The sequence below is a fragment of the Mustela nigripes genome, chromosome 14, assembly GCF_022355385.1.
Source record: "Mustela nigripes isolate SB6536 chromosome 14, MUSNIG.SB6536, whole genome shotgun sequence".
Taxonomy (NCBI): Eukaryota; Metazoa; Chordata; class Mammalia; order Carnivora; family Mustelidae; genus Mustela; species Mustela nigripes.
Window position 1 is genome coordinate 34,742,463 of NC_081570.1, and position 18,750 is coordinate 34,761,212.

General features: G+C 54.5%; 3 protein-coding genes across 5 annotated transcripts; 2 read left to right on the plus strand and 1 right to left on the minus strand.

The window, feature by feature from the left end:
• Nucleotides 1–5,919: 5,919 nt before the first annotated feature.
• PLK3 (polo like kinase 3) lies at nt 5,920–10,933 on the plus strand. Of its 2 annotated transcripts, none has more exons than XM_059374534.1 (15): nt 5,920–6,257; nt 6,469–6,576; nt 6,665–6,781; nt 6,949–7,078; nt 7,160–7,247; nt 8,027–8,122; nt 8,213–8,411; nt 8,528–8,651; nt 8,832–8,923; nt 9,164–9,257; nt 9,385–9,486; nt 9,580–9,742; nt 9,882–10,011; nt 10,180–10,293; nt 10,405–10,933. In XM_059374534.1, the coding sequence occupies exons 1-15, from the start codon at nt 6,048–6,050 to the stop codon at nt 10,594–10,596; spliced, it is 1,959 nt and encodes a 652-aa protein (XP_059230517.1). In that variant the 5' UTR covers nt 5,920–6,047; the 3' UTR covers nt 10,597–10,933. The 2 variants fall into 2 exon arrangements, with proteins under 2 accessions (XP_059230517.1, XP_059230518.1); XM_059374535.1 differs by having other exon boundaries at nt 9,403–9,486.
• DYNLT4 (dynein light chain Tctex-type 4) lies at nt 10,927–12,489 on the minus strand. Of its 2 annotated transcripts, none has more exons than XM_059374536.1 (3): nt 12,203–12,489; nt 11,723–11,793; nt 10,927–11,617 (listed from the first exon to the last, which is right to left on the minus strand). In XM_059374536.1, exon 3 carries the CDS (start codon nt 11,604–11,606, stop codon nt 10,947–10,949), a length of 660 nt encoding a protein of 219 aa, XP_059230519.1. In that variant the 5' UTR covers nt 11,607–11,617; nt 11,723–11,793; nt 12,203–12,489; the 3' UTR covers nt 10,927–10,946. The 2 variants fall into 2 exon arrangements, with proteins under 2 accessions (XP_059230519.1, XP_059230520.1); XM_059374537.1 differs by having other exon boundaries at nt 10,927–11,631.
• Nucleotides 12,490–13,058: 569 nt separating this feature from the next.
• Nucleotides 13,059–18,750, plus strand: BTBD19 (BTB domain containing 19). The gene is made up of 8 exons (XM_059374538.1): nt 13,059–13,859; nt 15,125–15,338; nt 15,441–15,494; nt 16,654–16,713; nt 16,798–16,866; nt 16,944–17,075; nt 17,199–17,324; nt 17,486–18,750. The coding sequence occupies exons 1-8, from the start codon at nt 13,774–13,776 to the stop codon at nt 17,618–17,620; spliced, it is 876 nt and encodes a 291-aa protein (XP_059230521.1). The 5' UTR covers nt 13,059–13,773; the 3' UTR covers nt 17,621–18,750.

The following is an 18,750-nucleotide window of genomic DNA, read 5'->3' on the forward strand; positions in this document are numbered from 1 at the left end:
TGGACCATTTCCTTACACCACACACAAAAATAGACTCCAAATGGATAAAAGACCTCGATGTAAGACAGGAATCCTTCAAAATCCTCAAGAAGAACACAGGCAGCAACCTCTTCGATCTCAGCTGCAGCAACTTCTTTCTAGGAACATCGCCAAAAGCAAGGGAAGCAAGGGCAAAAATGAACTATTGGGACTTCATCAAGATCAAAAGCTTTTGCACAGCAAAGGAAACAGTCAACAAAACCAAAAGACAACTGACAGAATGGAAGAAGATATTTGCAAATGACATATCAGGTAAAGGGCTATTACCCAAAACCTATAAAGAACTTATCAGACTCAACACCCAAAGAACAAATAATCCAATCAAGAAATGGGCAGAAGACATGAACAGACATTTCTGAAAAGAAGACATCCAGATGGCCAACAGACATTTGAGAAAGTGCTCCACATCAGTCGGCATCAGGGAAATACAAATCAGAATGGCTAAAATTAACAAGTCTTGGGGCACCTGGGTGGCTCAGTGGGTTAAGCCTCTGCCTTCGGCTCGGGTCATGATCCCAGGGGCCTGGGATTGAGTCCTGCGTGGGGCTCTCTGCTCAGCAGGGAGCCTGCTTCTTCTCATCTCTCTCTGTCTGTCTCTCTGCCTATTTGTGATCTCTCTCTCTGTCAAATAAATAAATAAAATCTTAAAAAAAAATTAACAAGTCAGGAAACGACAGATGTTGGCAAGGATGCAGAGAAAGGGAAACCTTCCTACACTATTGGTGGGAATACAAGCAGGTACAGCCACTCTGGGAAACAGCATGGAGGTTCCTCAAAAAGTTGAAAGTAGAGCTACCTTACAACCCAGCAATCACACCATTGGGTACTTACCCTAAAGATACAAATGCAGTGATCCAAAGGGGCACGTGCACCCAAATGTTTATAGCAGCAATGTCCACAACAGCCAAATTATGGAAAGAACCTAGGTGTCCATCAACAGAAGAATTGATAAGGAAGATGCGGTATATACACACAGACACACACACACAGACACACACAGGAATATTATGCAGCCATCAAAAGAAATGAAATCTTACCATTTGCAACAATGCGAAAGGAACTAGAGGGTATTATGCTGAGTGAAATAAGTCAATCAGAGCAAGACAATTATCATATGATCTCTCTGATATGAGGAATTTGAGAGGCAGGGTGGGGGGTCATGGGGGGTAGGGAAGGAAAAAATAAAACAAGATGGGATTGGGAGGGAGATGAACCATAAGAAACTCTTAATCTCAGGAAACAAACTGAGGGGTGGTGGGAAGGTAGGGATAGGGTGGCTGGATTATGGACATTGGGAAGGGTATGTGCTATGGTGAGTGTTGTGAAATGTGTAGGCCTGATGATTCACAGACCTGTACCCCTGGGGCAAATAATACATTATATGTTAGTTTTTTAAAAAGAAGGTATTTAAGCTTGAATTCTAAGCTAGATGAGTTCCTCATTTTTTCTGGGTATCTCCCATTTTTCCATGCATAAGTATTACATTAATAAACTTGTATTTGTTCTCCTTTTGTTAATGCTTTTATTGAAGAGTTTCATCTGAAGACCTAAGATGGACAGAGGTAAGATCTTGACTTCTGCACAAAGTCCTAACACCCAATACTTTAGAACGTGACTGTATTTAGAGACTGACCCTTTAAAGAGGTAAGTAAGTTAAAATGAGGCTGCTAGGTGGACTCTAGTCTGATTTGACTGGCTTTTTTTTTTTTTTTTTTTTTAGATTTTATTTATTTGAGAGAGCGTGTGCACAAGAGAGCGAGAGAGAGCAAATGCACAAGGGGGTGGCAGAAGGAGAGGGACATGCTCAGGCTCCCCACTGAGCAGGGAGCCTAACACACAGGCCTCCATCCCAGGACCCTGAGATCATGATCTGAACCAAAGGCAGACACTCAACTGGTGTTTTTATGAGAAGAAGAGATTAGGACAGACAGAGGAAAAGCTCATGTAGATAAAGAGGATTAAGAGGTACAAATTTTGGGGTGCCTGGGTGGCTCAGTCTGTTAAGTGCCTGTCTTTGGCTCAGGTCATGATCCCAAGGTCCTGGGATCAAGTCCTACATCGGGCTCCTTGCTCAGCAGGGAGCCTGCTTCTCCCTCTGCCTGCTGCTCCCCCTGCTTGTGCTCTCTCCCCCTCTCTGACAAATAAATAAATAAAATCTAAAAAAAAAAAAAAGTTACAAGTTTCCAGCTATAAAATAAGTAAGTCACACAGATGGAGAATAAAATTGTACCATAAGGCACGCAGTCAATATTACAATAATGGTGTATGGTGACACATGATGACTACACTTCGGGTGGTGAACACTGAGTAATGTGTAAAATTGTCGAATCTGTGTTGTATATCTGAAACTAAAATAAAATAGATTCCAATTTACTTAAGTTAAAAAAAAAAAGAAAGATCATGTGAACTCAAAGGGAGAAGACCACCTATAAACCAAAAGAGAGGGGCACATGGGTGGGTGGTTCAGTGAGTTAAGCCTCTGCCTTCTGCTCAGGTCATGATCTCAGGGTCCTGGGATGGAGCCCCACGTCGGGATCTCTGCTCTGCAGGGAGCCTGCTTCCCCCTCTCTCTGCCTACTTGTGATCTCTGTCAAATAAATAAAAATCTTAAAAAAAAAAAAAGAGAGAGCCCTCAGAAGAAACTGTTAAAAAACTAAATTCAGGGGCACCTGGGTTGTTCAGTCTGTTGAGCCTCTCACTCCTGATTTTGGCTCTGGTCCTTGTTTCAAGGTCATGGGATTGAGTCCCCTTCCTTCCCCTTGCCCCTTCCCCTGCTCATACTGAAGCACTCTCTTTCTCTCTCTCTAAAATAAACCTTTAAGATTTTATATATTTGAGAGAGAGAGAGAGAGAGAATGAGCGCATAAGCAGGGGGAGTATCAGAGGGAGAGGGAGAAGCAGGCTCCCTGTTGAGCAGGGAGCCTGAGAAGGGCTCAATCTCATCCTGGGATCCTGAGGGGCCTGAAGCCTGACACTTAACTGACTGAGCCACCCAGATGTCCCTAAAATAAATAAAATCTTGGGGTGCCTGGGTGGCTCAGTGGGTTAAGCCTCTGCCTTCGGCTCGGGTCATGATCTCGGGGTCCTGGGATGGAGTCCCGCATCGGGCTCTCTGCTCAGCGTGGAACCTGCTTCCTTTTCTCACTCTCTGCCTACTTGTGATCTCTGTCAAATAAATAAACAAAATCTGAGTACAAAATGGAAAGTTTTTTTTTTTATAGGAAGGAACTTGGGGCAGGAAAGTTAGAAGCAAAGTAAAAGAAAGGATTGTTTCAGGCGAGGTCATTTTCCCTTAGGAAGAAGAATAGGGGGTCTTATCATGCTGATCACCTCCTCTTTCTTCCAGGGGCGAAAGTGTCCTGTGAAAGACTTACTAGCACCTACCAGAAAATTCCTGACAGGTTGAGATTTATATTTTCTTGGGGAGGTGGAAACTGCAATTACATCAGGTATTAAGCCCTGGCTGGGCGACATGGCCTCGCCCACCCAAGTAACGCCATTTGAGGCCTACGGTTTTCTTTTTAACAGAATCAACCTTGTCAATACCTTGAGCTTGGACTTCCAGCCTTCAGAACTATGAGAAAATACATTTCTGTTGTCTAAGCCACGTAGTGCACAGTATTTTGTTATGGCAGCCCTGCTGAACTAATACAAAGACATTTTGCTTTATTTTCCAAATGTAAAATTGCAACCTCGAATATGACTTTTCAAACTACACATGCTTCAGCTTCATTTTCTCTGTAGATCTGTCCTTTCTGGTCCCACCACTACCATCTCTCCACTGGAAAACTGTTGACTGGTAGGATAAAGACCAAACTCCTGACTAAGGCGCTTAAGGCCACCCCCTCCTCACCTCCCAGTCTCCCTCCCCCATCTGAGCTATTAGTTATTATCCCCATTTCAGGTTTCTCCCATCAGTGGCCCTGAAGGGCAAGGTTAGAGGGCTTGATGAGGGGTTGGGTGGGTGGGAAATATGGAATGGAAGGTTACAACAGAAACGACAGGAAAGGCAGGGAGAGCAGCAAGTTGCTGGGGCAATGACCCGTAATCTCAGTAATCCCAACAGGAGGGACTACAACTCAGATTAAGCTGGGAGGGGAAGATGGAGGGAAGTGGGTACTGTGCAGAGATTTTTAGCTTTTGGGGGATACAACTGACAGAAATTAGGTTCTACTCAGTATCTGTTGACTCACCTGGCTACTCTTTCTAAAGCAAGCTCTTTGGTTAGTTAGTCTTCTGTTGACTTCCTTCATAGCATTTTTCAAAACCCGCAAAGACTTTTTTTTTTTTTTTTAAGATTTTATTTATTTCTTTGACAGAGAGAGAGATCACAAACAGATCACAAGTAGGCGGAGAGGCAGAGAGAGACAGACAGACAGACACACACACACACAGGGGGAAGCAGGCTCCCCGCTGAGCAGAGAATCCCAGGCAGGTCCCTGAGATCATGACCTGAGCCAAAGGCAGAGGCTTAATCCACTGAGCCACCCAGGCGCCTAAACCTGCAATGACTTTGTTCTTAAATTTGCCTCTTGTCTGTTTCCAAAGAGCAGAGTGTGGACTAAATGAGGGCTGCAACCTTGAGCGGCCTTGTTCAGCCAGTGCTTGGCACTTGGCGGATACTCTTAATAGGTCTTTGAGGCCTGAATGGCTTAATAATTGATTGAGTGGGACAGAGTGAGGGCAGAGAGGTGAGAAGGACAAAGCCAGGGGGAGGCCTGTGATAACTGGGACAAACACCCCGGAAGGCTTAAGACCCCACCTCTCTCTCTGTTTTTGGCCCTGGGAAGGGTAGGCTCGAACTAGGAGTCTAGCGGTCCACATGGCCCCAGGACCACCTGCCCAACTGTCCATCACTAGATTTGACAAAAATCCTAATTCCCATTCTTCACTTTCTGGCCTTCTGACCGCCGAATCAAGGCACTAGGTGTTTTCAAGGAAAGGGAATAAGGGACCCCGCCAGAACCCGAGATCTAACTCTCAAGGTTGTGGAGGAGGGAAACAGAGGATGCGACGAGGCACATGGCAAAAATCTTGAAAGTTGGGGTGTTTGACCCCAAAAATTCAGCGTGGCAGCCTCCCCCTCCTCCACCGGCTCCGGCCAGTCCCAAACCAGGCTCAGGAGGGTGCAATTCTTCCTAAACCCTAAAGGGGGTAGTACCGGCCCGGGCCCGGGGGCTCTGGCCTAGGCCGTGGGACCGCGGAAGGTCTAGCGCACTTAAAAGGGCGTGTGGGAGACGCCCTCTGGCAAAAGTGAGCGCCGCCCCTGCCTCTCCCTTCCCGCCAGGCTCGCCGGTCTATCTAGTTGCCGGGGGAGACTCCCCAGATACCCAGCTCCACTCAGACTTCAGAAAAAGACCCGAAAGGGCGCCTGGGTGGCTCAGTGGGTTAAGCCGCTGCCTTCAGCTCAGGTCATGATCTCAGAGTCCTGGGATCGAGTCCCGCATCGGGCTCTCTGCTGAGCAGAGAGCCTGCTTCCCTCTCTCTCTCTCTCTGCCTGCCTCTCCATCTACTTGTGATTTCTCTTTGTCAAATAAATAAATAAAATCTTTAAAAAAAAAAAAAAAAGAAAAAGACCCGAAAGATGGGGAAAGAAAGAGACACCCCCTCCCCCCCCATGAACGGACTCTCGTTCACCAGGACGTAGGGAGAGGGGCACGGAGAAACGGCTGACCCCGACATTCTGGTCTCAGCCGCATGGTGACTACCAGAACGGTTGCGGCGTTAAGGCGTGGGGAGGAGGCTGGGCCTGGATTTGCGTTGGGTGGGAGGAGGAGCTTATCGGTGACGCAGGGCTTGGGGAGGGGCGTGGCTTCTAGGTGAGTCACCGCCTGGAAGGGGGCGGGCTCTTAGTGACGAGCCGCCGGGGAGGAGACAGGCGTTCATTGATAAAAACGCCGAGCTCCCTCGGGCGCTAGCGCAGCGTAGCAAATCCCGGCAGCGCCACGCGCGGCCCGGGCCGGGCGGAACCGAAACAAGCCGGGCCCGCGCTGCGACGCACCGCCTGCATGGAGCCAGCCGCCGGCCTCCTATCCCCGCGCCCCTTCCCGCGTGCGGCCGCTCCGCCCGCGCCCCCTGCCGGGCCCGGGCCGCCTGGAAGTGCAGTGCCGGGACCTGAAGTGGAGATGGTGGCTGGGCCACCCGCGACGGATCCAGGGCGCCTTATCACAGACCCGAGCAGCGGTCGCACCTACTTCAAAGGCCGCCTGTTGGGCAAGGTGAACTGGTGGGGTGGTGTGCTAGCGAGGGGAGTGGGGGGGTCCCGCTGACCTCCTTGACCGCGCCGGGTGGGGCGGGGGCGCTTGCCCTCGGCGCGGGGACGCAGGGACGCTTGCCCTCGGCGCGGGGACGCTCTTCCTAGGCGCGGGGACGTCTGCGGGCTGGACTTGGCTGTCCTGGAGCTCTCTGCTTGATGCTCCCTCACCATAGGGGGGCTTTGCCCGTTGCTATGAGGCCACTGACACAGAGACGGGCAACGCCTACGCGGTCAAAGTCATCTCGCAGAGCCGCATCACCAAGCCGCATCAGCGCGAGAAGGTGGGCCCGGGCCCAGCGGACCAGGGGTGGGGTGGGGACAGTGGTGAGGGAGCCCTTGAAGGATGACCACCCCGCGCCCGCTTTGCAGATCCTAAACGAGATTGAGCTGCACCGCGGCCTGCAGCACCGCCACATCGTGCGTTTCTCGCACCACTTTGAGGATGCGGACAACATATACATTTTCCTGGAGCTCTGCAGCCGAAAGGTGAGCGATGACGGAGAGTGGGAGAGGGAAAGGGCGGTGGCGGGGGGGGGGCGGGGGCGGCGGCTTAAGACCCAAAGCTGGAGCCCTTTCTCCTCTTCAGTGAGCGCGAACGGAGGGAGGGTCAGATAGGGTGGATCAGGGGCTAAAGCTCAGGTGGCTCTCTGCAGTCCCTGGCCCACATCTGGAAGGCCCGGCACACTCTCTTGGAACCAGAGGTGCGCTATTACCTGCGCCAGATCCTTTCCGGACTCAAGTACTTGCACCAGCGGGGTATCCTGCATCGGGACCTCAAGCTGGGTGAGCCTCCCATGCCGGCAGGATTGGGGTTTGGGGAGGCGGAGAGAAAGGACTCTGACACACCTTTCATACCCCATTCAGGGAATTTTTTTATCACCGAGAACATGGAACTGAAGATGGGGGACTTTGGGCTGGCAACCCGGTTGGAACCCCCGGAACATAGGAAGAAGTGAGTGTTTGAGGAGAGGGGTGGCCACAGTCTGTGACACAGATGACGTGTGTGACAGTGAGTATGTATGTGGGAGGCATGATGACTGCCTGATGTGTGTGTGTGATAGATGGGAAAAGGATGATGGGTTGTTTGTGTGTGTTGCGGGGGAATGTGGAGGTGGCAGCTGGAGTTACTGGGACTGGTGGGAAGGCTGTTTGAGTCCCTGAGACAGATGAGGGGTATAAGGATTCTCGGAGATGTTTGACTGGATCCTCTGTATGGGTGGGGGAAGGTGACATAAGCGATGTGTGTGTGAGACAGACTGAGTGTGGGAATGGCAGGACATGATATCCTGTGTAAGAAGACCCTGCTGTGGCCATGGTGACTGGGTGTGAGTGACAACAGACAGCATGTGTGGCTGATGAATGTTTTGGGGAATATGACAGCTGGTGTTGGTTTGTGTGTGCACAGACCAGAGGAGGTGACAGCCTGTGTGGGTGTCTGACAGACGGGAGTGGGGGACTGAGGTTAGGATGCTAACCTCGGAGGAGGGGGAGGGGGTGGGGGTGGGGGTCAAGGCCTCCCCTGTCCTGCAGAGCAGCTGAGCAGCTGGGCCAGGCGGGTGGGCGGGGACTCAGCTGCCATCCCCAGCATCCATTGTCCCAGGACAAGCAGGAGTTCTCTTGCCTTTGGTGACAGGCAGCTGCTTTGTCTGGACTCAAAGTGGGGGCAGGGAAGGGGGGGCTAGCCAGGCCGGGTCTGAACCTTCTTCTTTCTTCCTCCCTATCCCTTTCCAGAACCATCTGTGGCACCCCCAACTATGTGGCTCCAGAAGTGCTGCAGAGACAGGGCCATGGCCCGGAGGCAGACGTGTGGTCCCTGGGCTGTGTCATGTGAGTCCCAGGGTCATCTGTACCCTGGTGGGGGCCCAGGTGAGGTGTCCCTTCCGCTGCACTCCTGACCGCCTTGCCTCTGCCCTTCAGGTACACACTGCTGTGTGGGACTCCCCCCTTTGAGACAGTTGACTTGAAGGAGACGTATCGCTGCATCAAACAGGTTCACTACACACTGCCCGCCAGCCTCTCACTGCCTGCCCGGCAGCTTCTGTCTGCCATCCTTCGAGCCTCACCCCAAGACCGCCCCTCAATCGATCAGATCCTGCGCCATGACTTCTTTACCAAGGTCTGTGGCTCCCTAGACATCTAAGTCAAGTCTGCATATTCCAAGGGTATTCAGTGGGGGTAGATGACCAAACTCCTGAGGCTTCTCTTCTTTGCTCACATGACTTCCCTCCTCAGGGCTACACCCCCGACCGGCTCCCTGTCAGCAGCTGTGTGACAGTCCCAGACCTGACACCCCTTAACCCAGCTAGGATCCTATTTGTCAAAGTTACCAAGAGCCTCTTTGGCAGGAAGAAGAAGAGTAAGTCTGGAATGTCAGTGGTGTGGAGGATATAGCGTGGCGGGGCGGGCTTGGCACATTCATTGTGGGGGCATGAATGTGAATGCCTTTGAACCGCTGGGGAGAGCATGTGCCCATCTGTATCCCCGCAGGAGCCCTGGGGATGGGCAGGATATGAAGGTTATATCTTCCCCCACCCAGGTAAAAACCATCCTGAGGAGCGGGACGAGGTCTCCTGTTTGGTGAACGGCCTCATGCGGACGTCCATTGGCCATCAAGGTGCCAGGCCAGAGGTGAGGTGCTCACATGGGTAGTGTGCCCTGACTCACTCTCACCCTAGCAGCTGCAGGAAGCCTGGGATAAAAGAAGCTAGTGAAGCATTTAACCTCGTGCTGTCCTAATTGGCTGCGTCTCATTAGCCAAGCGGGGCTGACCTGGGGTGCCCCGGCTGCCAGGGCAAGGCTAGGCCATGGACTCTCAAGGATTCGGACCTTGAGGCCTATCTTACTCCTTTCCCTTCTCCAACTCTCCAGGCTCTAGCAGCTTCCGGCCCTGCCCCCCTCAGCTTGGTAGAGACAGCACCTGAAGACAGCTCACCCCATGGGACCCTGGCGAGCAGTGGAGATGGTGAGAAGCTAGGAGGAAGAGAGGGGCTATAGAGGTTGGTGGGGCTAAACCCAGGGGCTAAACTCAGGAAAAGAGTGTCAGAGTGTCAGAGAAACATGGCCTGTGTCCTGGTGATGCCTCATTCCAGGTTCCCTGTTCCCTTCAGGGTTTGAAGAAGGTCTGACTGTGGCCACAGTCGTGGAGTCAGCCCTCTGTGCTCTGAGAAACTGCTTGGCCTTCATGCCGCCAGGTAAGGGTGGAGTCCAGTAGGGATGGATGGTGTCGGGAGTTCTTTGGCCTAAAGGTGGGAAACAGGTCCTCACTCCTTCCTCTTCCATGACAGCGGAACAGAACCCAGCTCCGCTTGCACAGCCAGAGCCTCTGGTATGGGTCAGCAAGTGGGTGGACTACTCCAACAAATTTGGCTTTGGGTATCAGCTGTCCAGCCGCCGTGTGGCTGTGCTTTTCAACAATGGCACACACATGGCCCTCTCAGCCAACAGAAAGTAAGTGTTCTTCTGGTTTGCCTGGTATCTGGGCCACTGTGCCTAGCAGGTGTGTGCTCCTGCACTGGGGTGTCCTGGGGTCTCCGGGGGTGGGCATTGGCGACGGGCTCTCTCTGACCTCGTGTCTCCTCTCCTCCAGGACCGTGCACTACAACCCCACCAGCACAAAGCACTTCTCCTTCTCTGTGGGTGCTGTGCCTCGGGCCCTGCAGCCTCAGCTGGGTGTCCTCCGGTATTTTGCCTCCTACATGGAGCAGCGTCTCATGAAGGTGTGTGATTGGAGTAGTGCACATTGATGAGTAACGCATCCTAACCCCTTCCTGGTCCCCTTGGCGGGAGGGGTGGAGGGCTCAGAGCTGGAGGCTAAACCTCTGTGGGAGACATCAAGGGGGGGCAGCATGACTCCTGTCAGGCAAGTGACCTGCTCCTGCTCCCAGGGTGGAGATCTGCCCAGTGTGGAAGAGCTGGAGGTGCCGGCGCCCCCACTCCTGCTGCAGTGGGTCAAGACGGATCAGGCCCTCCTTATGCTGTTCAGTGACGGCACTGTCCAGGTGAGAACCCCTCCTGGAGCTGGGGGGAAGGTCAGGGAGACCCCTGGTGCAGTGGGGAGGAAATTGGACCTGGGGCCTAGGCTCTGACCAGGGTGACCCTTCTGCGCACAGGTAAACTTCTATGGAGACCACACCAAGCTGATCCTCAGTGGCTGGGAACCCCTGCTTGTGACTTTTGTGGCGCGTAATCGCAGTGCTTGTACTTACCTCGCTTCCCACCTCCGGCAGCTGGGCTGCTCCCCAGACCTGCGGCAGCGGCTCCGCTATGCTCTGCAGCTGCTCCGGGACCGCTGCCCAGCCTAGGCCCTAACCCTCAGGGCAGGCCATGACCCAAAGTGTCAGGTCTGAGGCCTTTGCCTGTAAGGCTCTGGCCCTGGCCTTTGCGGGCCTACCTGTCCCTTTGGTGCCTCACTGGGGGCTCTGGGCCGAATCCCCCAGGGAATCAGGGACCAGCTTTACTGGGGTTGGAGTCTGCCTGTCCCAGCAGCCTCCTACCCCTTCTCCAAGAAAAGCCTGAGCCTTAGTCCCCAGCTCGGGGGCGTTATTTATGGACCACTTTTATTTATTAACAGACATTTATTTATTGGGATCGAGCCCCAGGGAGGGCCTCCTCCTGGGAGAATAAATCGTTTTTGCAGAACTGGGAGGCCTCCTCACTCACAGTAGAGCCCGTGCACTATAGCCACGGCGAAGAGGGAGGCATTGGTGAAGGCGGCGGAGGCCAGCCCGTCGTGCTCGGTGTCCCAGAGCGCACGGCTGACGACGTGCACACCCTGGCCGGCGCGGGGCCCTAGCACCACGTTGCACACGAGCTTGTAGCGTGGGGGGCAGAGTTCACGCAGGCGCACACGCACCAGCTCGCATAGCTCACGAGCCAGAGGCCCCGCCTCAGCACCCACGTAGTGCGCGTTGCCCAGCCGGGCGGCCAGCGTAACTTCCATCGAGTGCTGCATGCGGCTGGCCTCCCAGCGCTCCCCGGGCGCGGGCTCCATGCGGTAGGAGGGCGCCAGCCGACGGAGGGGGGCCAGGGGCAACCCCGAGAAGCTAACCCTTGAGCCCAGAGGAGGCACTGGGCCCAGAGATGGTCGCCGACCCCCAGGACCTGCTAGGGGTCCTGCCAGCGAGTTGCGACGTGAGAAGGAGGAGGCTGGGCCCAGCACCGAGCCACGGCGGGAGGATGGGCCCAGACCTGCTAGTCGGGCCTCATCAATACTGGGCAGGTGGCCTGGAGGCCTCACCGGTGATAGTTTCAGCCCAGGGTCTTTGGTAGTTTCCTCCTCCTGGCGTCCGGGGGGCACAGGCCTGCCAGCCATGGACCTGCCGACTGGAAGACCCGAACTGGGACAGGATGCCAGAAACTGGCCATCTTTGTACCCCATCCAGTCTTTCACTCTGTGATAAGGGTTTTTACTCCCTAACCCCTTCTTACCTGTGTTCCGGGGACAGTTGAATGAAATAGTCCGGGCTGCGTGGATTCCTAGGTTCTTAGAGGGTTAAGGGCTGTTAAGGACATAAGTGGTGCTGCTCAGACTATCACCTTAGGATGGCCCCTGTCCCCAAGCTTCACTTGCCCCTGGGCGCTGTGGAGGTTAGCTAAGTGAGCACCTCCTAGTCTCTCTTCCGCCTGACTATTCTCCCACCTGACTTTGCCAGCAGAAGGGGGAGTCTGCCCTTGGTTTGCCTCAGCCTAGACTGTGGTGCTTCAAACCCCCAACCAGAAGGAGACACAGACCCAACTCCTTCAGTTCCACAGATCATTCTAGCCCTGTGGGTACTGAATCCAGATGCCTTCTACCCCTACCTGCTTCTAGGGTGCCTGGCACAAAGATCGCCCCTATAATTGGCTGAGACTGGGGGCAGGTGACTCAGGAAGCTCGTTCCACCCTCTGAATTTGGCCTCTGGTCCTACCTCTAGATTCAGTTCTGGGATGAATGCCTCCTTCTCCCAAAACTCCCGCAGGCACCTGAGTCACCTGCAGCTTTTGGCTTCCAAACTCTCTCCCAGCTCCACAGGCTTGCCCTCCCCGCTGGCCTGACTGGCAAGCAGGAAGGTAATGGCCCCTTGTGTTGTGGAGTTGCCCTGGGTTACAGGCACTCCTGTCTGGTTTCCACCTACCAGTCCTGGCTCTGGCTTAACCTGGAAGTGTTACTACTGTGAGCAGGTGCTGAGTGTGGGGTCCCTGAGTCATCAGGGGAGAGGGGATAATGGGGGTCTAGACCTCAGGGCATACTACTACCACAAGGACGACTGAGGGGACAGATGTAGAGATGGGCTCCAGGGCTCTTGAGCCGCTGTCCAGTTCTCCCCTCGTGAAGGCTGGCTCTTCAGTTGTGAGCAAGTTGCAGAAGCCTGGGATGTGGGGAGATCTTGAGCCTGCACGGGTGGCTGCTGAGGAATCAGGATCTGGGCCCACAGGAAGGAGAACGTCATGGCTCTTTCGTCTCCCCGTCAGCCTCAACAAGGACAAATATTTCCGCTCCCTGTGCAGAGCTGGGGTGGGGCTTGGATGACTTACTCAGCTCAGGGCTGTGTGCAGGGGGAGGGGAGGCCATCAGCCCCGCTGGTGGGAGCTGACCTGACGCAATAGTGGTGCAACAGTGGTGACTGGACTTGGCCAGGAACCAGCGCCCAGCCTCCTGACCCCTGCTGACCCAAGTGCCCTGGGGCTTGTCCCTGGCTGGCCACACCTCTTGGGTGCCCAGAGAGCCACCCCCCTCACCGGGGTTGCATTTTAGGGATGCCTGAGGCCATGACGCCTCTGTCAGAGCTGACGCCACCTCACCTGACCTCCCTCTGGAAGGGATAGGACTGTCTCCTCTCAGACAAGCCAGTCTGGGCCCTAAAAACTCCATGGGGGTGAGGAATTTCCCTGTTCAGGGGGGTTCCCCAGGCCTGACTAACCAAATCCTGACCCTGTGTGCCTGTGGGGGGCAGGGGTAGGAGGGACAGGGAGTTTGAACTCTGAACCCAAGACAGGCTGGGGCCTGGGTGCTGAGACCCTCCACTCAGCTTCTGGCCCCCTTCTGAGGGCTAAAGTTTTTCCCTGGCCCTGTGGGAGATGGGCGGGGCCTCTCAAGCCAGGCTCCAGTTTCCGTGGAAACCCACAGGCTTCCCACCCACTGCTGCCTGGGCAGGCTCCCAGCTGGGGCCTCATCCGCTGCCAGCCTCTCCCCAGTCCAGTCTGCTCCACCTCAGCCTCTCTTGTTCCCCTCTCTGAGTCCCCATCCCCTAGCTCAGCCTCCAGCCTCTTCCACTGGCCTCTGATGCCTTCTTAAGGAACCTGGGCCTCTCCTGCCCCATCCCTAGACTTTAGCTTCTCAGCAAACAGGCTTCCCAAGCTCCTGCCCCTCCCTTTCTAGTCTCCACACCAGCTTCCAGGCCTGGCCAGGACTCCTGCTCCTTCCCACCTACCACCTCCCACAGACCAAGAGACAACAGGCCTCCTATTCTACCCACTTACCCCCCTGCCCCCCACCCCCATGGAGACCCCAGGACTGGTTGTGCATGGGGAGGCTGCACCCTTCTCCACAGCACTCCGAAGCCTTCTCAACAATCCCCAATACAGGTGAGGGGGTGGGCCCTGTCTATGGGTTTTCCCTAACTGGCTTTGCTGGGCCCCATGAACCTGAGGAAGCCTTGGGTATAAAGAGGTGGGGAAGACGACCCTCCTCCCTGGTGAACTCAGTCTGGGGAAGTCAACTGTGGAGAACGACTACAGGTCACTCAGAGTCCATGATGTCCTGAGAGCCAGAGGTGGGGGTGGGGGGCGGACAGTGGGAGCTGGAGCCCAGAGCAGCTGTGTGACTTCAGGCAAAGGCCTTCCTTTTTTGGCTCTTGAGCTCCTGGCAGAGAAAAGCCCTTTGCCCCCTGGATCCTGAGAGATGGGATGTAACTTGAGGTCCTCCCTGGGAGACAGAGGTGCAGATGACCCTGTTCTGGGAACTGGGGATTCACAAGGGAAACAAAACTTAAGGGACTGAGTGAGCCAGAGTCTCAGACAGGAAGTAGTTCAAGGGTGCTGCCTACGGCTCACTGCCCAGGATGCTGGTGGTGTCTGAAACCAGGGATAAAATATGGGGGCAGGGCTAGAATGTAGCTTTCTGTCCCCACTGCCTGAGAGCTGGGCTCCTCTTTAAGGGTTGGTGACTCCCATAACCCCACTACTTTGGGGATTGCAGTCTGATCTGAGTAGTGGGAACCCCTGGCCTTGGACCTGGGACTAGGAGGCTCCAGAAGCTCAAGCTTCATTTCCTGCCTCCTACCCCCATGCTGTTGGGAGGCCCAGAGGCTGGGGCCGGAAGTGATTGTGAAGATGGAAAATGTGGTCTGGTCTCATGATAGTGTATCGCTGCCATATCTGTCAGCAGCCAGTGCGCTCTGCAGCCCCGTTCCCAACCCCCTCCTGCCTAGAGGAGGCTGAAAAAAGCTGAGTTTGCAGTCTGTGGAGGAGGAGCCAAGAAGAGTTTCCTTTACCTCAAGACTCAGGCTGGGGAGGAGAGGGGCAGGTAGGATCAATCTTGCATCAGCTTTGGTGCCTCCTCAGTGATCAGGCATCGCCACCTTCTCCAAGACCTGAGGGTCTGGGATTACTATCCCATTTCACAGATGAGAAACCTGAGATTACGAGGTATAAAGTCACCTGCCTGAGGGTGGAACTGGGACTAGAATCCAGGAATATGTATCCCAGACCTTTGGCTGGAAGGACTAAGACCTGTCCCTTATAGGACAAAAAAGGAAGTGAAGGCCCAGAGTGGGCAAAGGCAAAGCCCTAGAGTTGCACCCAAGGCTCAGGCCTCTTTTTCCCCGGTCCTCTCCTCCCCTTTCCCACAGTGATGTATGCTTTGTGGTCGGTCAAGAACGGCAGGAGGTGTTCGCCCACCGGTGCTTGCTGGCCTGTAGATGCAACTTCTTCCAACGACTTCTGGGCCCAAAGCTGGGCCCTGGGATGCCCGGCCCCGTGGTACTAAGCTCCGTGCCGGCGGATGCGTTCCTGGCAGTGCTGGAGTTCCTGTATGCCAACAGTGTCAGGCTGCACCGCCACTCTGTGAGCCCACTGGGCGGAGGTCTGGGTGAGAGAGGGAGGGGGGTGCCGTGGGGGAGGGGCAGCAGAAACTCTCTTCCACTCCTCCAACCACCCACTCTGCAGGTGCTGGAGGTGCTGACAGCAGCTGTGGAATATGGGCTGGAGGAACTACGAGAGGTGGGTTTATATGACGGGCCCCTGTCTCATTTCTCTTTTCTTTTATGGGCTCCGTTCACACCATGCCTCATGAACACTCTGGCCTGGAGAGGCATGTGTACTGACACAGAGTATAGACGGCTCTCTGTGTAAACAGGCATTTATGTGTGCCTGTGTGCAAAAGGATACGTGTGTGTTGTGTGTGTGCTGTGGGGACTTATGGGGTGTTTATGGCTGATGCCATAGATGCCAGGATAAGTCAGCCTTGATCCTTGTTCTTCAGAGAGAGAGAGAGACACATGAAAACCCTAAACCCAGGGGTATAAGAAGGGTGATAGATGAGGGTATATGGTGTCGAGACTCTACAGAGGGTATTTCTGGTCTTGCCATCAGGGAGAAAAGAAGGGAAGACTTCTTGGGGGATGAAACATTTGTGTTAGATCAGGTAGAACAGATAGAGTTTGCTCAGAGGTGAAGTGGAAAGGTGGCATTCTTGTCACCAAGGCACAAATGGAGCTAGTGAGCCATTTAGTTGCGGCTGGACCAAGAGTGGGAGAGGAGGAGAGAGACAGATGAGATTGGAAAGGGTACTATGAACTAGATCACTGCAGGACCTTCAAGAATTTGGACTTTTTTTTTTTTTTTTTTTTTTTTACCCAGAGGACATGGAGATTCATTGGAGGTTTCGGGTAAGGGAGTGAAGATTTGGAGCTAAGGGGAGAAGTAGCTGTGGAAGCCCAGGAGAGAGGTTCATGACTTTGAGAGAAGTGGAACTGGCATGACCCAGCACTTTTCTGGATGCAAGGATGAAAGGGACAGGTCATGGACAAAATTCAGATTTCTGGTTAAAACAAAAGAGTCTGAGTCAGGAGGGGTACAAGTGGAAGACAATAAGTGTCCTCAGAGAAAAGGAGAGTGGATTTTCACATGGCTTTCATCTAGTCCGATTATTGTGGAATGAGCTAGAAGGTAGACTGCAGGACACAAGGTAGACAGCTAGTCTCCAGATCCTTCAGGTTTGCCAAGTCTCAGCAAGGTGATTCCTTGCCTCCCCTAGTCTGGGAGGTCAGGATGGGCTTGAGGCTGCTTCGTTGTCTGGGTGGCTCACTGCTTCTGGGGTGGGGCTCCAGTCTTGGAGCAGAGACACCTTGGCACAATCCACTTTCATTTCTATTCCCAGCTGTGCCTGGAGTTTGTGGTGAAGGTGCTGGATGTGGAGCTGGTTTGTGAGGCCTTGCAGGTGGGTGTTGCTGGACCGGCTTGTAGGTGGGCGTCAGCGTGGAGGGCTGCACTACTAACCCGACACCCTTCATTCTGTTGCCAGGTTGCCGTAACTTTTGGCCTGGGACCGCTGCAGGAGCGCTGCATAGCCTTCATAGAGACCCACACCCAGGTACCTCTCCCCATCTGCATACTCCCAAACCCTCACACGTCTTTCTGTTCCTCCCTGACCCATTTGTGGACCCACAGGAGGCGCTCCGGACCCGCGGCTTCTTGGAGCTGTCGGCGCCCGCGTTGCTGCCCCTGCTGCGCAGCGACAAGCTCCGTGTAGACGAAGCTGAGCTCGTCCTGGCTGCCCGGAGCTGGGCGCGCGTGGGCGCGGTGAGCCGGGCCTACCGGGACCCCGCGGTGGGGATGCGGAAGCAAGCTTGGGGCGCAGGAACCTGGAAGGCGGGTGGCGGCGCGGGGCCCCCGCCTGTCCGGGCTTAGAACTGGCGTTCGCAGGCCGTGCTGGAGCGGCCTGTGGCCGAGGTGGCGGCCCCGGTGGTGCGGGAGCTGAGACTGGCCTTATTGGCCCCGGCGGAGCTGAGCGCCCTGGAAGAGCAGAACCAGCGGGAGCCGCTCATCCCGGTGCGGACGCTGGGAACCAAACGCAGATCCACTCAGCAGCCGGGGCGGGGTGGGGGGGGAGTGGGAAGAGAAGAGCGGGGGTTGGGGGGGGTTGCAGCCGCCCAGGGTCTGCGGGGCGAAAGGGTACTGCCGGACTCCGCAGTGACCTGCCTTCCCTGCAGGTGGAGCAGATCGTGGAGGCCTGGAAGTGCCACGCTCTGAGGAGAGGGGATGCGGCCCGGGGCACCCCGTGCCGCCGCCGGAGGGGAACCCTGCCACGGGAGCATCATTGCTTTCTGGACCTGCCCTTTAAGTAACCAAGGCCGCGATTTGCGAGGACTTCTGGGCCTGTCCCAAACTACAGCTCCCGATATGCCTGGCTCTCAGAAGGGGCTTCCGCCCCCAGCATGCCCTGCGAGCCGGAAGCTGGAGGAACCGCGATCCATCCCGCGCCGCGCCCTGTGGGTGGGATTAAGGGGGAGGGAAAGAAGGGGAGGGGCGGGGCTGGGGCGTGGCGTGGCGTGGCCCCAAAGCGATTTCCTTTGCGCTCTTTCCCGGTCTCTTCAGCGCCTCTGGCCACGTGGGCCTGGCGCCTTACTTTTATATCGCCCACATGTTTTCAGCTCAGCTCCCTCTTTATTCCAGACCTAGCTCTTGGCGATCTCTCCCCGAACGCCCAGACACTTCAGACTCAGTTTGAAACTGAGCCGCCTTCTCATCTTTCCCAAGTTCTGCCCCCGTCGTGTTTCTCATCTATGTCAGTGTCTAAACCAGAAACCTGCCTTGCCTTATTCCTCCTCACATCTGCCTCCCGTGGTTTCCACCTTCTCAGAGACTGAATGGTAGCAGAATGTGCTAATCCAAAATATGCCTCTTTGGTGTAAGGATTATTTTAAACTATTTTGAGAAACAGCTGAAGCTCCGGAAACAGTACACATTGCCCTTTTGTAAGAGAAATTTATATTTAAAAAGGAAATCTCCATTTGTAAGGGTGTCTCATTCTCTGTACCAGAAAAAGAAGGACGGTGAACTCACAGGAAGATTTTGGTAGATAAGGCACCCACTAGAATCAGCTGAACAAACCTTATTGGTTTTTTTTTTTTTTTAAGAATTTATTTATTTGACAGAGATCACAAGTAGGCAGAGAGGCAGGCAGAGAGATGGGGGGAAGCAGGCTCCCCGCTGAGGACCCTGAGATCATGACCTGAGCCAAAGGCTTAACCCATTCAGCCACCCAGGCGCCCCAACAAACCTTATCTTGTTTACTGTGCTTTTCCAGGTGGCTTCCCCAGAACTGTCCTCCCTACACACTTTTCTTTCCTCCTTAGCTTAAGATGGTTTTTCAGCAGGTTTTTAGGCCGCCTCAGGGAGTAACTCATTTTTCCCTGGGTATCTTCCATGTACACATGAGGTATACATGTTAATAAACATATTTTTCTCTTGTTAA